Source organism: Dermacentor silvarum, chromosome 4 (assembly GCF_013339745.2).
Source record: "Dermacentor silvarum isolate Dsil-2018 chromosome 4, BIME_Dsil_1.4, whole genome shotgun sequence".
Taxonomy (NCBI): domain Eukaryota; kingdom Metazoa; phylum Arthropoda; class Arachnida; order Ixodida; family Ixodidae; genus Dermacentor; species Dermacentor silvarum.
Window position 1 is genome coordinate 115,799,774 of NC_051157.2, and position 23,146 is coordinate 115,822,919.

General features: G+C 45.1%; 1 protein-coding gene across 5 annotated transcripts in view; it reads left to right on the plus strand.

Annotated features, from left to right (window-relative positions):
• The window catches only part of LOC119450557 (adenylyl cyclase-associated protein 1), a 38,901-nt gene extending 16,596 nt beyond the window's left edge, over positions 1-22,305 (plus strand). For 2 of the 5 annotated variants that reach the window (XM_049665958.1, XM_049665960.1), the window contains exons 2-12: positions 6,237-6,493; positions 9,111-9,188; positions 9,286-9,339; positions 10,662-10,751; positions 10,859-10,944; positions 11,971-12,076; positions 14,357-14,543; positions 15,859-16,034; positions 17,407-17,530; positions 20,924-21,150; positions 21,729-22,305. In XM_049665958.1, coding sequence (XP_049521915.1) covers positions 6,251-6,493; positions 9,111-9,188; positions 9,286-9,339; positions 10,662-10,751; positions 10,859-10,944; positions 11,971-12,076; positions 14,357-14,543; positions 15,859-16,034; positions 17,407-17,530; positions 20,924-21,150; positions 21,729-21,809 — 1,452 coding nt within the window. In that variant the 5' untranslated portion in view covers positions 6,237-6,250 and the 3' untranslated portion in view covers positions 21,810-22,305. Of the gene's footprint in view, positions 1-2,671; positions 3,151-6,236; positions 6,494-9,110; positions 9,189-9,285; positions 9,340-10,661; positions 10,752-10,858; positions 10,945-11,970; positions 12,077-14,356; positions 14,544-15,858; positions 16,035-17,406; positions 17,531-20,923; positions 21,151-21,728 lie in introns of those variants that run through there. The other 3 variants (XM_049665959.1, XM_049665957.1, XM_037714050.2) reach the window with 3 other exon arrangements.
• Positions 22,306-23,146: the final 841 nt, after the last annotated feature.

Genomic DNA, 23,146 nt, shown 5'->3' on the forward strand with positions numbered 1-23,146 from the left:
AAGGGGGGGGGTTAAGTCGGCCTCAGGGGGAGGGGGGGTTACAACCCCCAAATCCCCCCCCCCCTCGGGGCGCCACTGCCCCTGGACACCATGCCGAAAAGGCGCGAAGGGGAGGGAGGGAGATGGCACACGTCTTTTTTTTTTTTTTTTTTTTTTTTTTTTTTTAAGCTTGCGTCGAACGCACACTTTTTCGGGGTTACATACGTACTTTATTAACGAGGATTTGCGTTTGGATGCGGCACAAACGTAGCAGCAATCTTGGCACAGCAAATGCTGACAAACAAGCGGTATTGTGTTGCACGTCAGCACCACTTTGCTGTCGCCTGCTTCGGTAACTTGTTTGCATAAACTAGCTCGAAGCAATTACCCCCGCTTTTGACCATTCACCATCAAAATACTTCCGTCGGGAGGTTCCGAGTCGTACTAGCGAAACTTGCCCACGAGCGGTATTTTCCGCAAAGCTTGACGTAGCTGCATTTGTAAAATCCAAATTCGTAAACTTTGCGAAAACATCATCATCATGACTGCGTTGCGACTACGCACCAACATGGCCGGTTTCGGAAGCCCGCACTGTGGCTGAGAAGAGTAACCGAGAGACAGAGAGAGAGAGAAATGAAAAGCCACGTATGTACACACGTAGTCACAGCTGGGCAGCAGCAGTGTTTCCGCTCCGGGACACCTTCTTTCTTTCCAGTTCTCCTTTCTCCTCTGGCTTAACCGTGTCGAATGCGCAAGGACGAGGAAAGGCGGCTTCTTTTCAAGCGGGGTCAGGTCGTCTGCTGCCCTTGCAGTGCCGGACGGCGCTGTGTGCGACTTCGGGCAGATTGCGCTTTGTCTTGTGCCGGCCGACGGTAGGCTTCTTGCGTGCCGTTCGGGCTTTTGTCGCCGCTTCTGCTTCGTCTGCACCGTGCCGGTGCACATGGAGGGCGTCTGCTTCGCCGTAAGGGGAAACGGGATTTAAATCAAATTACGTTTGGATAAAGTGTCTTTCACCTCAAGTTTCCTGGCCTTACGGGCCGGGGAAGGCATGGGATGTACGACGGCCGTTCGGTATAGGAAGTCGAAATGGGGCTTCGATGTCGTATGGGGCAAAGGTCGACACTGACGACGTGCTCGGCCCCCTGAGCGAACAAAGGTTCCGAGGGCTGTAGCGTGGCTGCCTTGTGGGGGGAGGCGGAGAGAGGTGTCGTTCCTCGGAGATCACCGCTCGAAGTAGCGTCAGCCCTCGCCTTGTATCACTGCCTTCTTAGTTATGTTGTATTATTGTTTAAACCCTCACCCACGTACGATCCCAGTCCTGTTACCCAATGCGTGAGAGGAGAGTCCATTGCCTCTATTTGCTTTTTTTCCCTGGCTACATATTTTGTGCATTAGAGCGTTTATTCAGTGCAAACTTGTTCTTGCATGTAACTAGAAGATGTTTGCATATTCATAAATTGGTATTCAGCGTTTTCTCCTATGCTCTGTGGAATCGCTCGTATACGACAGAGGAGATGCTTTTGCAATCTCCTTGCGAAAGCATCTTTGGGAGAAACAGTGAAAGGAAAATTCTAACTAATTATTGTACCTTCGTCAAACAGTGGACATAAATATAGGCTGATGATGATGAATGTACCTACGCTAATTAACGATCTAGACTGCGCTGCTATCATCGGTTCCATCGCGTGCATAGTACTTGATTCGGCGCCTTCGCTATACACGCGTCGATCTCGACTCTCGACCGAATGTTTGCGCGTATCGGTGCTTCTCATTAGCACCGCGTGGGAGCATTCCTGTTGCTCTCGGTAGCAGACGCTCTTTACGGCATTCGCGCGCGTCCAAGGCCAGTCGCCGCATTTAGCGGTGGCCTACACGAATGACGCTTGCGTGAGTCATTTCCGGTAACCAGTGCAAGCTACACTAAGCGTCGTTAACCAGGCAAGCTAACACAAACACAGGTTCTCAATCACGGAGAGCGCAACAATATTTTCATTTGAAACAAGTGTGTTTTGTTTACCGTTCAACAAGAAGCTGTTGGGAATTTCTGCTCATTTACTTCTTGCATTGAAGAAATAAAACAAGCTCTACATTTTTCTGTCATCTATATGATGGATGTACAATTAGGAATGACGGCTAGACAATGCAATTGAGAGCGAACGAATAGAGGTTTTCTGGTTCATTCCGCGCTAACAGCCAAGAGCGCGTGAAAACGAGCCATTACGTCATTTTACGCAAGGGCTCCGTTCTTGGCGGTCTGTTTGCCGCGGCGGTGCACCGCGCTGCTTCCAAACGTTCATCAGGGTAGGAGGCTCGCTTGACGCCCCAGAATAGCGCTCACAGCTGGAGGCATGAGGGGGGTGGGCGGCCGCTGGGGCAAAACGCACCAGCTCAGAGTCTCTATGAGGTCGCCCGTGCGTTCGTAAAAACCGCCCCGGTTTTAGCAGACATGCCGGATTATTGGAAGGCCGCGAGCAAAACAAATAACATTGGCCCCAGTAAGAAAACCGGGTTTTCAGTCGAAGAAACTTCGTCGGGGTGAGCAACTCCGCGATGCCGTTGGAAGAGCAAAAGAACTTGCGTGGCGCGGCGACACGCATCCTCCTCTCCCGTGTTTTGTTTTTTGATATACCGGTTTCGTCGTCTTTTGCGCGAGCGTGCATCAGCAGCCGCTGAGCAACGGGCGGCGCTAGGAGCGTCGCGGCGGGCGGAAGCTCTGCTTGTGTGTATTTTGGGAAAGATCTCTCCCCCCACCCTTGCCAAACATCGTGCGCGCGAGCGCTCTCCTAGGTAGCGGATCGCTGGCTGCTTGGGCGACCCGACGTTTGGCTTGCAGCGGCAGCACCAGCGGAGCATCTCTGCGCCGCGGTTATGTGAACGTTCCTCCCGGCGTCCACGAACCCTGCTGCAAAGCGAACGTCCCTGCTTGTAGGGATCGCTCACGCTGCCTTGACGAGCTGGAAACAGGTCTGCCTGCCCGCTGGTCGTTTCGCTGCGAGCGCTGCTGCTGCCTCGTTCCGAACGTTCCGCTGCTCGCCGGTGTTGATCGTACCCCCACAGAGCGTCCCGCCCTGTCGCCGTCGCCGAGACTTTTGTTTGGATAGATGTCTGAAGACCGTCTCAACGCTGTGCTCACTCGGCTCGCGGGACTTCGAGTGGCTCGCGATCACCTCGGTAAGCGTTTTCGAACGTCGGCAGTGCTTCGCGATCGTTTAGACGAACCGTACTTTTATTTTTTTTTTATATTTCACACTGACAGGCGCGCCGAAGTGTCGTCTGCTTCCTCCGGGCCGGCTTTCTCGTCTGCAGTCGTTCGGCCGGTCTCTCGGCACGGCACGTTTGATTGCGAAGCCGGTTGAGTCACAGCATTTTTTTTTTTTTCTTAGGTGTGGGTGGCGACGCGGTGCAAGTTCCTTTTTTTTCCCCTTGGCGTTGCCGGTACAATTTTAGAGCAATTTTCGGATCCTACTCAGCAACGGCTATCGGTGCGGCTGGGTTGATTCACTGGGGCGTTGCGGGCGCGCCTCTGCGCCTTCTTCGAGCATAAACTTCTTTAAATGATGCGTATCGTTATAAGTGTTTCTCTTACGAACTTCGGTGCTTATTACGTGTCGCGTCTATTTTGGACTGGCACTTGCTCCCACCCACCCTTTGCACCTGAACTTGGATGCTGCTGCTGTGCTGGCCGCTGTCTGGAAGAGACACACCCGCCACCCCCGCGTTTTTCTTTTTTCTTCTTTTTCCTCACTCTCTGCGCGTTGTTCGGAGCTGAGCAGGCCATCGAGATTTTACTGCTGGGTGCGAGCTATTTTATTGTTTTGCCCTGTCCCTTGGAACCGAGCCTGTGCGCATTGTGGAGGGCCAAGTCGAGCAGCAGGTGGCGATGACAGGCCTTGAGTTTTGCTTTTGCTCGAAGCTCGCCCCTTCTTTCGGCGCGGACACCGACATTGTGGGGACGGATACAGCTGTTTGTGTACGGGCACAAAGCGCGTTTTACCTTGCAGCTGTATTGCATACTCACTGCGTTTCAACTTCGTCGTGCTGGCATATATGATCAAGCTTTTTTAATTAGTCGGCGATGTCAGTGCTTCGTGTAATAATTAGCCGGTTTTCGCAGGTTGCTATCGCTGTCACAGCATGTTAGTGCGTTTGAGTTCTCGTAACCAGCAACTCGAGCTTGGTACGTCATTCGGCACGGAATATATTTTGTCATACTCGCTAAATAATTATATGCAGTGCGTTAGTTGCCTTAGCAACAGCTGTCCTATCTGTCACCACATGAAACTGCCTGAAAGTGTTTGGTCCAAAAAAAAAAAAAAAAAAAAAGATTCCAGTTTTTTTTTCTCGCACACAAGCATACATACCTTGGAACAGGAAATGAGTGTTGTTGGGTGTGGCACTCAGATCACTTAATTTGGTTTCTTAATTAGGGCAGGGTGCCCAATCTTTCAAAAATACTTTAACTATCAGAAAGTTTGAAGGAACCTTAATTGGTGTCTGGGCATCCTAAATGTATGTGGAAAAGAAAATGCAGAAGAATGTTCTTTTTAATAAATGTCCACACTGTCAATAGAATGATCACACAAGGCTCATTACACGAAAATTAAAACGAATGCAGTAGGGATAGGCAGATGGCCAGTTAGGCCAGCATGCAGATATATCCATCTCGGGTGGTGCAGCCCACCCAAAAGTATTGCAAAACAAGCCAAGCATTTTGTGCAGAAGCACTGTCATGAACAAGAATGGGCTCAGTACCTTAATTATTCTTGTATGGTCCAAGTTGTTGAACGCTATTTGAAAAAGATACATGGACAAAGCTGGTTATCATGACTAAAGGTTAGTTTCTCTAAGCAATCACTCTGATAGCTTCCATGCTTTTCATCTCTCTTCCAGGGAGAAGTATGCGTCTGAGTGATGTTATGCCGTCACAGGCCAGCTACAAGTTTACCTAGCGAACAGGCTCACAAAGTTGGGAATACATATAAAACTAATGTTTAATTAGGAACAAGAAAGTGCTAAACATGCTGAGCCAGAAAAAAAGAAAGGAGAGCACTTGGGAAGGAAAGCTGCTATAGCACAATCTTTTGTGCAGCAGCTTGTGTATCAGTTGCAGCAATTACTCAGGCGCATGTTAAAAATCTGCTCATTGCTTGCACCAGATTGTCACACATGCACTAGCATCATGCCAGAGGCATTGTCGAAGTCCTTGACAGTTGCTCGCATTCCCAACTCCAACTCTTAATAGTGAACTCAATTGTTTCTACACTATTTCACTTTGCGCCTTGAGAATTTCGCTATTTTTCTCGTGCTTCTCTGATGCCTAGAAATATTGTTTCCATACAACCAGCTGAAAATGCCATCAGTTACTTTTTGCAAACAGATCATTTGTTGTAACCAGTGTTATGCTTGACAAGGCTCAGCTACCAGTCTCGTCGTATTGTTTATTTGGGGGTTGCCTTGGTGCCAATGTTCCTTTGTTAATACATTGGTATCAGGATGTCTGCAGCTAAGGATTGAATCCTGTTGTCATCATAATGCTTTGTTAATTTTCTTTTTTTAAATAAGGCATTTGACAAACTGCTTGCGTTACACCTGCCTAATAACTTGGATCACGGTCAGCCATTGTTTTATAATTTGAGGTATTGCTGTGGCCACTTGTAACGGTATTACTGTTACAAGTTCCTGGAGAATCCTACAAATGACTAAGTAAAAAACAGAGCCCCAAATTATTTATAATAAAAATCATCGACACAGTGCCAAGTTTGGGACGTGTGAATGGTCAGCAGTGGGGGTAAGGAGGTGGAATTAATTGTGGTGAACATAAAATGTAAATAAAGGAAAGGTCCAGAAAAATGCTCATGTTTAGTAGAGTGAGCCAGGCAGACAATAGTCAAAATATTTAGCTTCCAGAGTCTTCATTGAACTCTGAGAAATTTTGCTTGAGAACTTAAAACTTACTACTCTTATCTGACGAAGTCCTTGCCTTGAAGCTTTGAGCAATGGCTAGCGTAATTTGTGCATTTGTGTTGCATACCCTGAAGTGAATAATTATAATTAATAAACCAAATTCTGTCAGTTAGTTATTTGCACATTGATTTGTTGTGCAACTTGTGTTTGTAAACAAAGTTTTGATGGCGATTTGGCACTGCTGATGTGTCATCCTCAACATTATCCTTGTGCACGCTGATTATTTTCCTACTATGAAGGGCAACCAACCGGTCCAACTGGTACAAGTGAAGCATGCCTTTCTAACCTTGCAGGCAGTGTGACGACCATGTCAGTCCCGGAGTTGGCTGCGCTGGTGGACCGCCTGGAGCAGGTGGCCTTCCGGCTGGAGCGCTGTGAGGGTCAGGCCTTTGGAGGGGGTGGGGGCTCTCCCGCAGCGCGCCTTCTGCAGCGCGGCACCTCAGTGGAGCTGGTGTCAGCCTCTGTGCAGGGCTACGAGGCACTCCTTAGAGGGCCCGTGCAGGCGTACCTGGCCCTCAGCCGCACTATTGGGGGAGATGTCCAGACTCAAGTGGGTACCCATGACTGCATCCACACCTGATCAGCTGCTTGTCAGTGATATTGGAAGAAATTAGACAAGCACGCACGTGTGTGTGTGTGTGTGTGTGTGTGTGGATAACGTTGCCACTGCAATGTCATTGAAGAAGTGCTAACCCTTGGACTCTTTCTACAGGGTAGCAGGAATAGTGAAAGAATGCTTTTCACTCGGTTCCATTTCTTCCTTAGTATCCACCACTCATGACCAGCCGATCCTGGTGATAGCATAGGTCGAGCTGTGCTGTAAACCACATGAAGTGCAAAACAAATTTTTGGAATAGAATTGTTACATTATCCCAGTGAAGGTGTCAGGGATAATGTAATGTGCGCATTTTTGCGCTTATGTTCTCTCTTTCCAGGGTATCAGGAATAATTACTAAGAGGGGTAAGGATAATCCCTTGCCATGGGCACTGTAACTGTTGCTCCCTCTGGTGTCCTCCGCTGGAGAAGAGGCATCAGCACTCGGATAGTTCACTCGATCTCTCTTACAGGGATTGATGCCAAACTTGCTTAGCTTTCGTGGCCAGCTAGTGTGCGAGTAGATTAAGAGTGAAAGCGGTAGACTTGGAATGAAACTGTTCTTTCACTGCTTCATAATTAATCATTTGCTAGAAGAAGTTCTTCATATATGTATGCCTTTCAGTCCATTTGTCAATCTGCGGGATAGCTGGCTACAGGGGATTACAAGCCTGCTCAAACCTTCATTTTATCGTGCTTAGGTTTGGTGATCTGATGAGTATTATTGTATTCAGCATGATGTGGCCAATGAATTTGTACTCCTGCACTTCGGATGTGCATTCTTTTGTAACTGCAGGAAAGTTGCACATGCTACACAAGCTTGTGGTTGGGATATGATAATACTACGGCACAATGGGATGTGCAATGCTAGGAAGAGTGAAGTCAAGTGTGAATGAAGAGTAGTGGTTGTTAGAGCAGAACAAGCCCTCGTGACATTAAATTACTCACACTAGAGGCCTTATTATAATTCATTGCATTTTTTCTTGAGCAAGAAATTTGCTCGTAATTCAGTTGCTGTCTTCACTTAACAAAAGGCTACCTTTATTGTACTAGCTTTAGTTTAGTAAAGTACTAGCTTTTGTTCGTAGACAGCAGTGCAATTGTGCAGCTTTTATGCACAAGGAAAAGAACTCCATGAACAGCATTCTGATTTGTCATCATGAGGAAATGCCAATCGCAGAAAGTGGGGCTAGTGCATGTGGCAGGAGAGTCTCCAGCATTGCAGCTGGTGTCTTTGCAAGAAAACCTAACCTAAGATAATTGCTAGTATTGACTCTAAAAAAAATTTGGCCTAATCAATCTCGTGATGACTGTCTACAGTAATGAATTTAGCATTGAATCTATATAGCAACACAACATGTTGCCACCATCGAAATGAGTTATGCATGACGCCTGTACTCTAGCGGGACTCGTCTTTCACGCTTCTCAAAGAACACTCAATGTTTGTATCTAACCATTTTCCTGCTTACCTGGGTCAACTGGGTAGTCCGGGTCGAATGGGTAGCGCATCAGGCTGCTGTACGCCTGATGAGTATGTGGCCAGAAAGAAGTGCAAGAGAGGAGCTTGGTTGCCGCATGACTCGTTTCGCAGTGTTCACATGCACCAGTGCGCCATGGATTTTGGAGGCCACACACAGGCTTTGCAGCAGCGGCACTAGATGGCGGCGAGTGAAAGAGGAATCCCATTGCAGCACACGCCTCATACATAACTCGTTTTGACAGTGGGAATACATTGTGTCGTTATACTGAGTCAATGCTAAACGCATTACCGTCGACAGTCATCATGCGATAGGTTCTGCTGAATTTGAATACGTTAGCATTCTTAGGGTACTTCATGCAATTTTTGTCTCATTTGCTTTCTGAGGCTGTAATTGAGAAATGAAACAAGCTAGTTTTGAGCAAAGCAAGTGTGATTGTAATCGGTTACATTTTTCTGTAATGTCTGCTATGCTAAGTTATCAGCTATAGTATTCTATTGTATTACTGACAACATTGCAGCACCAGCTGCTTGGAAGTGGTCAAAGAATATTTCATAACAGCTTTTTCTATTTCAGTGTTTCTATTGTGTTTTTATTGCAATATAAGTTTCATAAATGGGTGAAGTACACACCAGAGGTGGTCATAGCGCTAGAAAACACGGACAAGAATGAGAGAACAGGACGAGCGCCAGCTTTCAACTGAGTGTTTATTTCGAGAAACAACCGCATTTGTAGGCCCGCATGCAGAAAAGGCCCAATCATCACACATGAAAACCGGCCACATCCAGGAACGCAAATTCATTTGTAGTCAGAGCAAATGTTGCTCTGACAAATATTGTTCTTGTCCGTGTTTTCTAGCGCTACGACCACCTCTGATGTATATAACCAACTAGCCCAAAAAGCCATTCTTGAAGTACACACTATGCACTTCTGTCTTGTTCTTGCAAGTCGGTTGCTTCCAGTGCTTGATACAGCCAAAAGTGAGGCATTTGTAATTAGTACCAGGAAAGCCAGAGGTACACCAACATATGACAATATGTGCTATAGATATATGTACATCTGATGTATGCTAATTTTCCCCACCAAATCAACAGGCAAGCATGGTGGAGAAAGCTCTGCTGACACAGCGACAGTTCCTCGGTGTTGCGGCCAAGTCTCGACAGCCCGACAAGGTAAAAGAAATCTGTAGCTGTCGCGCAGTGCATGTGCATTTTGTATCTAAATGTTCTGCTATAAGGCATTCTCTTCCTTTGTTTTTCCGGCACCCAGCATGGCCTTGTGACACTTCTGCAACCAACATCAGAGCAGATCCAGGCAATCCAGGTACTTCTTTTTTGGTGATCAGCAAACCTAAGAGAATTAAAGCTTCATAGAAGAACTTAGAACAACTTGTAGCTGGGCTAGTTGGTAATCCATCTTGGTAACTTGCTTCACAGCGCAAGAGAACACACTCATATACACGGATGCACTTGCACACACAAACACCCCAAGAAAGGATGCTCCTCACTTTTTCACACAAGTGCCTGTGTGAAGAAGTGAGTGTGTCATTTCTTTGGGTGTTTGTGTGTGTGTGAGTGTATGTATGTAAGTGTGTCCTCTAGCGCTCTGAAGCAAGTTACCAACTTCACAGGCTCTTCTAAGCCAGCTAAGACTGATGGAAATGTGCTGGTGGTTTGTAGTCCTATCAAAGCGTGCTGTACTGGCCACGAAAACTGGCTAGGACACTTGATAGTTTCATAAATGCTACAGAACACAAATTCTTTCCTTCGTCTATGGAAATCAGTGAAAGCTTGCTTTCCTTAGCCTTGCAGCTTGAAATGTCTGGCATCTTTGGGGCCAAATGTAGCTCTTTCGTGTTGCTTAACACACAATCTTGAGAGTGAAAGAGAAAGGAAAAAGTTGGACCTTCAACACGAAGGGCAGAGTCAATAGTACACTAGGAAAAAAAAATATAAGAAATTGCTACTGGGAGCTGGCTTTGCTGTAAAGGTAGAGGGAGGGCCATGTTTGTGAAGTGCATGGCAGTGTACATAATATAAAGCACAGGTTGTAAAGGCTGTTGTTCTTGCATTGCATGCAGCATTACTTAGTGTTTGTATCTGGAACTGGAAATTTACCGGCCATGGTGGCTCAATGGCTACGACCTCCTGCTGCAATGCACAAGGTCACAAGTTTGACTTCCAACCATGGTGGCCACATTTCTGTGAAATGCAAAAATGCTGGTGTACTTTGATTTAGGTGCACAGTTAAAGAACCCCAGGTGGTCGAAATAACCATGGAGCCCTTCGCTATGGCATCCATCGTAACCCACTGTGTGCTTTCAAGACATTGAACCCCACAACTTAATTTTTTTTTAACTGGAGATATTTTAGCGCGTGCTTGGGGCTTCTCAGTTGCTCAAATAAAATTCTCACACACGAAAATCTGAAGAGTGTGCTGTTCATTGTCCTGTTAAAACTGCTCCAGAAAAGTGAAGTTACTATGGTGAGGCCGCCTCACCAAAAAGACGCCAAAAAGACGGATTGTTTAGTTCCGCTCTCTTTATTATACTATGCTGCGCTGTGATCGAGTCAGTTTTGTGAGGCGGCACACTTCGCTGCTCTGGCCTAGCACTTGTTTATCTTTGCCTTGAACCTGTCTTACAGGATTTCAGGCAGAAGAACCGTACCAGCAAGCTCTTCAACCATCTGTCAGCAATCAGCGAATCCATTCCAGCCCTTGGATGGGTGACAATTGTAAGTTGCTCTTGTCCTTGCGAGCCTCACGATGTGAGGCTGTGTCAATTCTAGATGCGTTTGGGAACAACGTGCGATCACGTCCTCGTGTCTTTCATTGCTGACAGGCGCCTGCCCCGGCTCCATTCATCAAGGAAATGAGCGATGCCTGCCAGTTCTACACCAACAGGGTTCTAATGGACTACAAGGAAAAGTGAGTTTTACTCTATTGCAGAATGTTCAGGACACTGTGTACAGAGGAGTAGATGTAGAAGCTATTCACGTTCGGAACTCTAATGATTCAAACACGGTGCTGTTTTTTTTTTTTTTTTTTCATTTGAATAAAATGTCTAGATTAACGAAAATTGTCTTTATTGACTTTCATGGTATGAATACGTTATCACTATGGTCTTCTCCCATTTCACTAGACTTTGTGCCATTCAACACTACATTGCAAAGCACTTTTTCGTAGCTTTCGCCATCAACCATCATGTCTTTTGTTTTCAGACTAGCATGTGGTGAGGGAAGGTGGCATAGTTCTTTCGCAGTGGCATTCTTCATTGATAGCTTTGCTGGAACGTTTGCAAGGAACAATTTTGACCCAACAAGACTCCAAGTTATCCTTCCGACTGACTTTGTCATACTTTCATATTTGCATGTGACATACAGGGCTGGTAAATGTTGAAGGTTTGCAACTTTCTGCTCATTTATTTAAGAGTGCTGCTCCTAGATCCATCTGAGAAATTTCTTCCAAAATTACGGTTGTTGTTGAACAGCACCTGTGGGAAATTTTGCAGCAACAAAAAAAAAAACTGTTAAGGGTTCATCATCCAAATTTCGGGATGTCTGTGGCAGGTATTGTCGTCCTATGTTTATCCTTATCATGTCCCCTTGTCAATAGCAGTTGCCAGGAACGAAAGCTTCATCTCCACCCGTGATTCAATACTGGGAGTGCATTATGTGAACCTTCACACTGTCGTTGTCATGCCTTCATTGTTGTCATCATTGTCGTTGCTGTCAACCCATTTGTCACTGCATAGTGTGGCTGTTTAGGCTTTCCTTCGAATTGTCCTCTATGATTTCTCCTGTAGCTGCTTTGAAGCTGGAAAAATTTCGCCTTGTTGTTGTCTGCCTTATATGCTCAACATGCAGCTTCACCTAGGTGCCACCTTGAAGTAATCCTTAATTGTCAATTGCATTGCATAAAGCCAGTAGTGATGGGTTGCTTCCTCATTTGCAGGGACAAGACTCATGTGGACTGGGCTCGCTCATGGCTCACTGTGCTGACGGAACTCCAAGCCTTTGTGAAGGAGCATCACCTGACTGGACTTGTGTGGAATCCCAAGGTAATGGTCGCCGAATGCCCCTGCACCCTAGTTGTACAGTACAGTTAAAGGCCAACTGCAGCGAAATTGCACTTTGGTTAATTTGGTTATGAATGAGTAGCAAATACCACTGAAGCAATCTTGGCAAGCTGAAGGGCTGGTAATGGTCCAATTATGTTATTAGCAGCCTCTAAATCGCACCTATGCAGGCGATTCGTGTACCTGCAATGGTTAGCGGATATGACTTAACCCTTTCAGACGCCACTTTATCCTGTCGATTCAAAACTAACTTTAACCACATTTCTTGCATCTTCAGAATCATGAAGTGTACAGCTGCAGAAAAGATTCAGAATTTTCAATTCTCTAGTGAGTTTTGTCAAGTTTACAGAATGTGGACTCCACACGAAAACTCACTACAGGAACATCAAATATGAGAATATCAACTATTTCATGTACTGAAAGCTTGAAAAGCACTTATCCAGCTACTCGAAAATTATGCCTGGTGCATGACATTGTGAAATACAATGAAAGAAGTGCACCAACTACATACAACAACGTACTGACACCAAGCAAAAAATTGGAGGGAAGCTTAAGCTTCGGCTTTAAGAGTGGTACGCGATAACGTTATCGAACCTGTTCGCATCGCATTTTTATTTATGAGTAGGGCTTCACTGCAACCCACAACTGTGGGAAAGCCAGCTTACAAAGATCAAGCTTACACCGATCCCCTTAAAGTCGGCTTCAATTTTAAACAGAAATGCATTGCTGGGAAGACATTTTTACAGGGGCAGTATAACCCGTCTTATATCAAAATGTGAAGGCCCTAGGACCTTTTTTTATTTTATTAATTGTTTGGATGTTGCCCCAAGGAGGCGAGCGCCATCTGGATGGGTTTTTCGCAAGTAACCTACCCGAGCGCGCCGCTGTTGTTATTGTAGAAATGCTGGAAAAGGGGTTTGTGTTTGAGTTTTCTCGTGCATTCAAATTACAATCCGACGCTATCATATCTGTAGGTTGTAGTTAAGTCGCACTTTACAATTTTTCTGATGGATTTTACTTTGAGAAATTCAATTTTTCTTCACTAATGCCTTGCGCCATATGGAGGGCCCGTAAGGTCGGGGTGGTTCGGGGTGAATTTTTCCGACGCCAGATTTTCTGTGACACAGGGCCCTTAACGGCATTAAAAACGGCCAACCGCTTACCTTCCCACTCATTTTACTAAAACATTTTGCACATGTTATCCAAAATTGCAGCAGAATTGCAATCATAAGTGTTTCAAGATAAATGCGACACATTTTAAACATCATTGCTTTCATGAGTGCTGTTGCTTTTGACGCACTATCTTGGTGTACACAATAGTGCACATAGTGTATGAAAGGGTTAAATCCCAGTACGTTGCCTCCAAGATTTTTCAGCATCTGTGGGCAGCTGTGCGTGCCACCTAATCTCCGAGGTCATGCCATGGAGCTGTGCTGGTTTTCAACTTTCTTGGTCATGTGCCACTTCCTCAGAGTGGTAATGGTGGCATTTTTTTTTTTTTTTTCAGTTTCGGTATCATCTGCTTGTGTGAGTTTTTCATGATGCTTCCAGTCACATTTCATACAAAATTTCGCATGGAAGCTGCTCTTATACTTACACTATCTGAAACTAAGCTTTTTGCAGTCCTCCTTCAAAGGACATGGGCAAGCACTTGGTACAATAGAGCTGTTTCAGCAATGTTCCGTAGTATGTGTACTAGGGTGAACAATATCTTCTGTCATTGGGCTGTTACATTCACAGTGAACAAATCTCAGTGCAGAGGTTCAAGAAATACTAGTTGGCCCACCACTGACATTGGGTAGTGAGGCAAAGGCACTGTGTCTAATTCCACATGGTACATATTCAGAAAAAAAAAAAAGAGAATGGATGAAAGAAATGAGAATTCGCTATTGTTAGGTTGCATTTTTTGAAACTGAGCTTCTGCAATAAGGTTCGAGCTGGAATCCATCTGGTGTGCTCCCTTGGTTGCAAACTAATCCCTTCATGGTATACTCACATGACAGATGGCAAGAAAGGTTTCCAGCAGAAAGCACTGGCAAAGACAGAAGGGACGATGACACACTAGCAGTGTGTCGTCTGCTGTAATGTTTTTCTAAGTGCAATCAACGAGCTCAGCTAAACATTATTCTCAAGATAACAGATGCATTGCTTAAACTTTTAAAGTGGTCGTCTGTCTAAATAGAGTTTGTTGCTTGAAGGCGGAGGCAGTGCGTGCATTCCAAATGAAAAAGTATGACTCTTGCCCTCGAATGTGTGCTGCAGGGTGGCGATGCCACGGCACTGGCTGGTACCGGTGGAGCACCAGCCGCTGGTGCGGGAGGTCCCCCGCCTCCGCCGCCGCCGCCACCGGCTGATTTCATGAACAATCAGATTCCCGCCGAAGACCCCCGAGCTGCCCTCTTCAGGGACCTCAACAAGGGAGAGGACATCAGTAGAGGTCAGCTGGATGGTGGGCATGTGCATGCTTGAATTATTTGACAGCTGCGCCTGGCGAAGGTGTCCCTTTGATGAGGCAGCCATGGGAGCAGATGAGACAACTTTCACAGCTGTATTGCCAGGCTGCTGCTGCTGCTGCTGCTGCTGCTACAAAGGCGACACTTGTGTCTTGCGCTTTGTGTCGCACGTCTTCAGTGTCCTAAGATGTGTGGGAATGGAATACCAACTGACCTGATCTTGCACATTGCGCACAGTTTCTGGCAGTTGGGGTGGCAAGCTTGGTTTCTAAGCAACAGATTCCTCAGCATCATTTGCATTTCGTCTCGTAGCATGTAAAACAAGACGAGAAAGTAACCACAGCATTCACCTTTTCCATGCTTCTCGCCAATGCTTTGGAAAGCATGTACAGTGCATAGCGCTTGTAACACTACCACTTGTAACACTACCACCTGTACAGCACTAACTTGGTCATGGCTCCTTCAGCCATTAAAATTAGGTTTCGTCTTGCTCCTACACAAGGTGCAAGCTCCACAGAAATTATTCCTAGCCCTCGGCATGTATGTTTCAATCATTTCTTGCCCAGCCTCATAATTAAGTGTATTGCCATAGTGAAGAAGGCCTTGGGCTAGCAAGTTAGAGGAGGAAGTTGTGTGGTTGCTGCTAATTGGTTTTGGTGCCATGTCTAAGTTGTTCACCTGAACTTTCTTCATTGTTTGTGCCACCTGCGTTTGTGAACATTCGCGCCTGCTTCTGCCTCGCAATATATTCATTACATGCTGATATCAGTGAGAAAATTTCCATATTTACTTAATTATATCCAATAATTCATTATGCTTGCGTTTGTACACAGATTCAAGTGTAACAGCACCTTCTAAATACACCTTGCGGCCAACTTGCTTTAAACAGTGATAGCCGTATCATGTGGACACTGTGTTCCAGGCTGGGGCTGTTGTTTTCTGATTGAGAACGTTGCGATTATGTGTAAGTGAATGACTTTATAAAAATGACTTTATAAATGCGGCAAGAAGCTAGTAAGATCCATTGCTGGAGAACATAGGCAAGCGCAATTCACTGTTGTGTTCCTCAGTGGTTACCTATGTGTGCATACGAGAAATGCATACCCTTGCAACACTTAGATCCCTAGAAGCTTGAAGCCTCGCTGTGCCAAGCTAATGCTGTAATGGCTCTTTCTTCAGTTGTGGGGAGCACACGCTGCCACCTTCTCCCGCGGGCGCTCACCCCCACACAGTGAACGTAGTCGAAGAACTCTTGATGCACTGTCTTGCTGGAGCATGAAGTGCATCACGTGAATGTTGTGGTTATTGCAGGATTGAAGAAAGTGAGCAGCGATCAGATGACCCACAAGAACCCCGCATTGCGGTCACAGGCACCCGTGGCACCTAAATCTACACCGGCACAGCCGCCCTCGCGATTTGGCTCTAAGCCTTCCCAGGAGGTCACCAAGCCTCCCAAGCTGGAGCTGGAAGGAAAGAAGTGGTGTGTGGTGAGTACTAACTCTGTTTCACTTAGAGCTACCCTGGGAGCAAATTTAGCTACCTGGGTGCCGTGGTATGAGACAAAGAATGCCAAGCATTCTGTGTCTCATACCACGGCACTTTGCAGCAGGTATGTAGGTTCCTGTCTTGCCTCATTTGGGGCCTCTTCAATTAAAAAATATTACGCATGCAATGGTGGGATCGAACCTCTCTCTCCCAGCACAACCATCTGATGCCTGACAGCTCTAACCTCTAGGTCACAATTGTATGCATGCAGGTCGTAAAGTTTTTTCACCGAAGTCTAAAAAAATGAGTTGTCAAGCCATCACCGTCGTCTTGCTGCAGTCTTCACACACATGCTTCTAGCACGCACACAATTTCTCGCCTTACACAGACGCGTTGACCCATCTGGTAACGCTTTGCAGAACCCCAAATGGCGCTGGATAGCTATAGCTGCCTGCTAAATGCTTCACATAACATTGATTCCCACAGCAAGCACAACCTGCGTAATTTTTGCAGTTTGGACATATGTGGCAGCACAGGCATATGCACATGAGCTGTAACTAGGAAGAATAGATGGACACAGTCAGCACTGTGTCCCACCTGTTTAGCTTATTCACAAAAGTGTATACGCTGCATTTTGTCGATTAGCCCAACTAAATACATTAGCAAACTCTTCTGTATGGGTGGTTGGATTTTCACTTGTTGGAGGGACGTACAGCAGGGCACAGAAAGGAATGTAATGCATTCATGCAGTTCAGTGAAACGGTAGTATGTTTACACTTCTTCTCTGACAATGGCGCTGGTGTAGCAGTTAGGTTCATGGCATGTGGACTATGGCACACCTAGACTTAAGAGTTCTAGCTGTTTCTTTGGCCATCTTTAACTTCAAGAACAGTTGTACGAAGAAGGCAGCAGAATATAGACATCGAAATAGCTAGTTATGAGTGAAGTTTCAATGCCACTCTCCTTGTCCACAATCCCTCCATTTCTCTGGTTCCCAACAGTGAGATGCGATGCACATAGTACTGCCTATAGTCTCTGTGTTGACTGGTTTACTGGTTTACTAAGCTTGTCCTACATTTGGAATAGAAACAGCTCAAGGTAGGTCAAAATTTTTAGTTTGTGAACATGTCTGAGATGGGCTGTGTTTGCATCTTTTCTGTCATTGAACAGGAATAGAACAATCTGACAAGGGAGGAAGGGATTGCAGGCTTAATTTAAATGTTGATGTCGCCACATTCGTGGGACATGTTATTCACACTTGCTGATGTGCTGTTTGCCTGCTTTTCAAAGAATTTTAATCCATGTTAATTGGGAGTGTTTATCATCTATGTTGGATGTCTGACACGTGTGTCTGCTTCTTTCTGCTGTTTGCAGGAGTTCCAAGTGAACAACCAGAACATTGTGCTAGACCAGACGCTGATGAACCAGTCGGTGTGCATATACAAGTGTGTCAACTCTGTCATCCAGGTCAAGGGCAAGGTCAACTCCATTGTCATTGGTGAGACCACATTTGATCTTGGCTGAGGCGTATGCAGTATACTTCCATTAAATTCAAGTCCAGTCCATTAATTCAGTTATTTGGTTAATTTGATCTTGACCAAAAGTCCCAGCCCTCGTCCATATGTTTCTATGGGGAAAAACATTCGTTATTTCAATCCTGAAATTTGCCTTCGTCAGATACGTAATTCAAACTTCACTGGTCAGCACGCTAATGCCTTACCCCTATGGTGACCCCCGATGGTTACTCTCACCATGACACCAATGGCTGCAGGGTCTAACTTGCAGCATTGTGGCGACAGTGAATGCAGCTAAGACATCTCCCGCTGAAAACGCCGATGTAGGCCTAGCTTTGGCAAAGTTGGAAGTAAGAACGGCGGCTCACAATGAGTGATTACATCATTTATCTGATTCTAATATGCTTTACAATCGAATACAAAGCAAAAACCACGTTCGTGGCATTAGCGATAGCCTACAGTCAAAGCTAGCGTCCCCACAATTGTCATCACAAGATGGTGGCAGAGCAAGTTCTTGCCTAGGATGGTGATGCAATGACACACCACTTTGTCTTTGATTATGAAAGCTCGTCTGAAGGTGTTATTTTGCGTGCTAAGCTGTCCAGAGACTTGCATGTTTTACAGTACGAACTGGCAATGTGTTTAATCTAGGCATAGGCCACTATCCCATTCGCAATGGTTGTGGAGTCGTCCAGAAAATGCAGAACATCAAACGCAGTGAACTGTACAAAGGACATGTTGTGGTTCGTGTATAGAAATAAAAAGTGTTTGAGGTTGTAACAATGGACATAAGTAATTTCCATTTGGTGAAGGCAAGCTTTACAGGTTTTATCTGATTTCGACTGCCAAATTTTTCTATTGCTACATTTTTTTTTTTGTTATAAAATTGGGTGTGTGTGTTAGATTTGGGTGCACATTGGTTTGTACTATGAACCCGTAAAAACTGGGTACATATTTGATTCGGTGCTGGGTTAGCCAGGGAAATACTGCCGAATGAGCAGCGATTTGTTTGGACATTTTTTCTTTTTCTTTTAATTATGCCTGCCAGATAATTAAATCAATTCTGTTGGTCCCGCTATGCTTCAATTAACGGAAGTCACCTGTATTAATCTGCAGTATCTGAGTTTGTAAGCACATTTACACAATTCTTACTTTCTACACTGTTACAGCGGAGTCTGAACTGTCTCTCTTGCAAGAACTTTTCTTTTTCAACTATGGTTTTTGTGTCACCATCCAAAGTAGCAGTGATTAAAAAGCACAACATTGCTGCTGCATTATGGGCATTAGTGTGCCAAAATGGCCAGAAGGCAACAAAGTTAATGACACTTTGCTTCCTTTGACTCTTTCAAAGTTTTAGAGAATTGCCAACATCTTTGGCAGATGATGGAAAAATGGCATTTCACACTTAAGCCCAAACAGCATGAGAGCGATTTTGTGCGTGACAGCGATGGCTTTGAGCGACGAAACGGGCTGTCACGCGAACAGATCGCTCGTTCTTGTCGCTCGATCGCTCAGTTCTGGAAATCTAAAATTCGTTGCCCGGAAGTACTATGAGTGACTAGCCAATAGCACGAAGCCGGAACAGAATGTACATCAGTCAAGTACTACAGATTGTCGCACGGAACGAGCGAACAACGAAATGTTGATACATGTAAGGATAAGAACCTAGTGCAAGACCTTTAGAAATATTTATGCGGCTCTTTACAGTAAAAAACATTAACATAAATTAATAAAGCACGCGTCACGCCAGTTTCGGCGCGTATTTGCTGCCCTCATACCGGCAACACCGAGGAGACGTCGCTCAAAGTCGTTGCTTGCATGCGGTACGACTTGTAGGCGACGAGCGAACATGACAGCCATCTCTATTGTGTCGCTTGTCGCTGTCGCACGCAAGATCAGCTTGCATGCGGTTTATACTTTAAATTGAGCTGTGTTTTGTAAGCAACACGCAGTGTTTACCGTTTTACTAGTTTTAATATGTGGTAATACAAGTAAAGGTTGACTTGCCACAGATGAAAATTCACTCATACCCACTCTGATCATGTGCTCTGTTTGGCTGTTTTGTGCACAGAAGAAATTTTTTTTTCACAAGCTGTTTCTTGCATATTTGTTTGGTTCATAATTAATGCATTTATTATTACCCCTAATTGAGTAATATCTTATCGTTTCTTTAGTTATATTTGTTCAACCTGTTTTCTCTGTCTTCTATGACAAAACTGAATATCAGTGGCAAAAAAAAAAAGGTTGATATGGCACTTGGTGAAATTTTTGTTCTGAAGTTGTGCCATCTATTTGAAGTTCTTGGCGTCAGATATCTGGTTGGAGGCTGTTTGTATGCAGTCTTGGGTGGCAAGGAGTGACGTTGTGGTATATATAAGCTACTGTTTACATGTGATATATTCAGCTGGTAGTCAGCGCATGTCCTGCATACTTTCGCCTGTCTGCATCAAAGTGGTGCTGTAAAAAAGATTACGAGAACGATATAGAAACTAAGGAGGTTTGAGGTGGCCAGCGTATGTTACCACAATGCCAGTATGGTTTCCTGAAATCCCAATGCAGAAATTTGTCAGTGGCTCTCACGTTCATCCATTCAAAGACAGTGCAATATTGTATACCTTCCGCGTGCACCTTCTGCTCTTCACAATAATTTATCGGCATCTTGCTCACCCTAGTGTAGACTACCTGGACATTTAGGTAAGCGAGAGGGGTGCACTTAAACATGTTCAACTGAAGTTTTGAGCACGGGGCTTGTACTTCTACTCTTTGGCAGCAATGAAGAACCAGTCGTAGATAGGGACCCCTCTGCAGAAGCATTCAAAATGGCATTCATTTTGTCGAGTGTGTGAATTTGTCAACCATAAAGGAATGCTATGGGATGCAAAATACTCCCACTAAATAGCACACTCATTTCTACAAAACATTAATAATATAAAGAATATAGCTGCTGCGGTGACTTGGTTACTGCTGCAGTTCACTAAGTGGCTGGGTGCACAAGGTCGCAGGTTCAATTCCCAGCCATAGTGGTCACATTCTGGAGGGGGCTGAATGCAAAAGCTCCCATGTACTGTGCTTTGAGTGCACGGTAAAGAAACACATGTGGGCAAATTACTTTGGCGCCCTCCACTGCAACTTCGCTCGTAATCCGCTGCAGTTTCAGGACACCCACAATTTAATCTGATAATCAGTATGCTTACATTACCCCCAGGAAAAGAATTGTCACTGAGTGGTGTTATGGCATACACAGATACAGTATTGCATGGTCTAGTAATATGCATAATGTTAAAACACATTGGTTTAGTTGCTAGTACACAAATGCACCTCTTAGGGCAGTGAATCCTCAATGTCTCTTTTTTTTTTCTTCTAAACTTGGATTTCAGACTCATGCAAGAAGACTGCTGTGGTGTTTGAGGACATTGTGTCGGTGGTGGAATTCATCAACTGCCAGAGTGTCAAGGCGCAGTCGATGGGCCGGGTGCCCACCATCGCGGTGGACAAGACGGACGGCGCACACATCTACCTGTCGGACAAGTCTCTGGACGTCGAGGTGGTGACCTCCAAGTCATCGGAAGTGAACGTGTCTGTGCCCACACCCAGTGGAGACTACGTAAGTTTCTGCCTTAAGTTTGTGGCACGTGTGGCTGCAGCGGATGATGTCGGCACAGAAGGCCAGGCAATGATAACGAGCATTACTGAGGGGGTTTCTAGTCGTTTGTTAGTTTCCCATTCAGTTTCAAATAATATTTTGTACCAAAGTAGCTTTTTCTCTCACCAATAGTGGTGCCAAAACTATTATCAGATGTCATGGAACATACATTCTTTTGCCATGGTCCCCTAAAAAAAATGTACGAATGGTTGCTCTCTACTCTGTGTACTTACGTTAGTTGTGTTTGCTTGGTACTGTGTTATGTGCACCCAAGTATTCTCATTCATAAATGAATGGGAGGACTTGTAGGTTTTTCGCTGTTGGATCTGGCCACAGACTTGATGTTGGATCTGGCCACAGACTTGATGCTCAAAAAAAGCTTTCAATTCACTTTGTAACTTCACACATGAGGTTTCTGTAGTATGGAATACACATCTCTCTTTACCAAGTACTTGAGCGATTTTTTATTTTTAATGTATTCTAATCAGATCTGACTGAGACTGCATTGGCATTTCTACATTGTTTCTATACTTTTTCAGATGGAGATACCAGTTCCAGAGCAGTACAAGTCCATCTGGAACGGAAAGACCTTGACGACAAGTGTCATCGAGAAGGCATAAGACTGCTCCAGAGGAGGCGTCGCACGTCTTCCAAACACCTCGTCTTCTCTGTGGCAGATCAGGAGCAAGCACCCCCTAATCAGTGCTGACGACGAAAACAACAGTTCCAAAAACTTTTCTTCCTTTTCTGCCACGGTACACGACAAAGTGTCTGCTGTCTTGGCCAGACAGCATGCAGCATTACGAGCAAAGTTGCAGCGGCCCAAGTTTTTTTTTCTCCCTATTTATGCGTCTACAAAGCTGACCTCGTTAATTGACGGCCAGGTTGATCAGTCTTCTGTCCTCCTCCGACATTTTGCACTTTTACACTCGCCTCTCTCTCCTCAATTTTTTTTAACTAGTCAGAAATGGGGAAATGATTAAAAAAGGAACATTCTAATTGTAATGTGTGGACCTACGTGATTCTGAAATGCTTTTTTTTTTCTTGTGAGACGTGCGCGTGGAGCTTGTCTGAGGATTGCAACCGATTGCTCAATAAAGACGTCTGGGGCGGGCATCCAGTCTAGCGTCTGTTTTGTACAATTGCAAAAAAGATCATGCAAACGCTCTGCAATATTTTAAATTAGCCGACCTAGCTGGCAGAATCTTCGGTAACTTTATTAGCTAAGTGACAAAATGGAAGACGTGTACACCTTCAATAATACTATACTTGGTCAAACCTGGTGCCGTATGACTCCAATGGGCAATGATCCAAAAAATGCAAAGGGCAAATAAACTTTAAAAAAAATTGGACTGTATGATTGCTTGTAGATTAGGGTTAAATTAGAGGTAAACTTTATATTGTGAAGACTAAAAACGGGAAATAAAACTGGAAGGAAAGGCAACCTTGCCATCGGTGAGAGCTGAACCCACAACCTCCGTATGTGTACGGTTAGGGCTAGGTCAGCTGGTATACCCCCCGGGTAAACGATGTTTGCGTCACTAGCGCCAATTTGTCCCCTGGTGTTTGGTAGGCCAAACTGTGAAACCAATAAACAATAAAAAAATTGCTGATGCTGCTATGGCAACGCTTTTGTTGATGAGAGAGGAGGAAACGCCGAGCTGCTTGTCGTCTGCTATGCGCTCGACGAGCGCGCAACCGCTTTGTGAGCCGCAAGCGGAAAAGAGCACCGCTTGCATCTTTTTCAGATTGTGTTGCACCTGCATATACTGTTTTCTACAGCTTTCGGTCGCTAATTTTCTCGGACGTTGAGCACGTAAACGAAACATTTGTTAGGAAATATTTCTCAGTTAAAATGCACGCGAGCTAGCAAGCTCGAAGCGTGACAATTTTGTTTGAGCAAGAAAATTGAGTAGTCGGAAAATGTGGTGTATTCACTGATTTTATTAGCAACGTA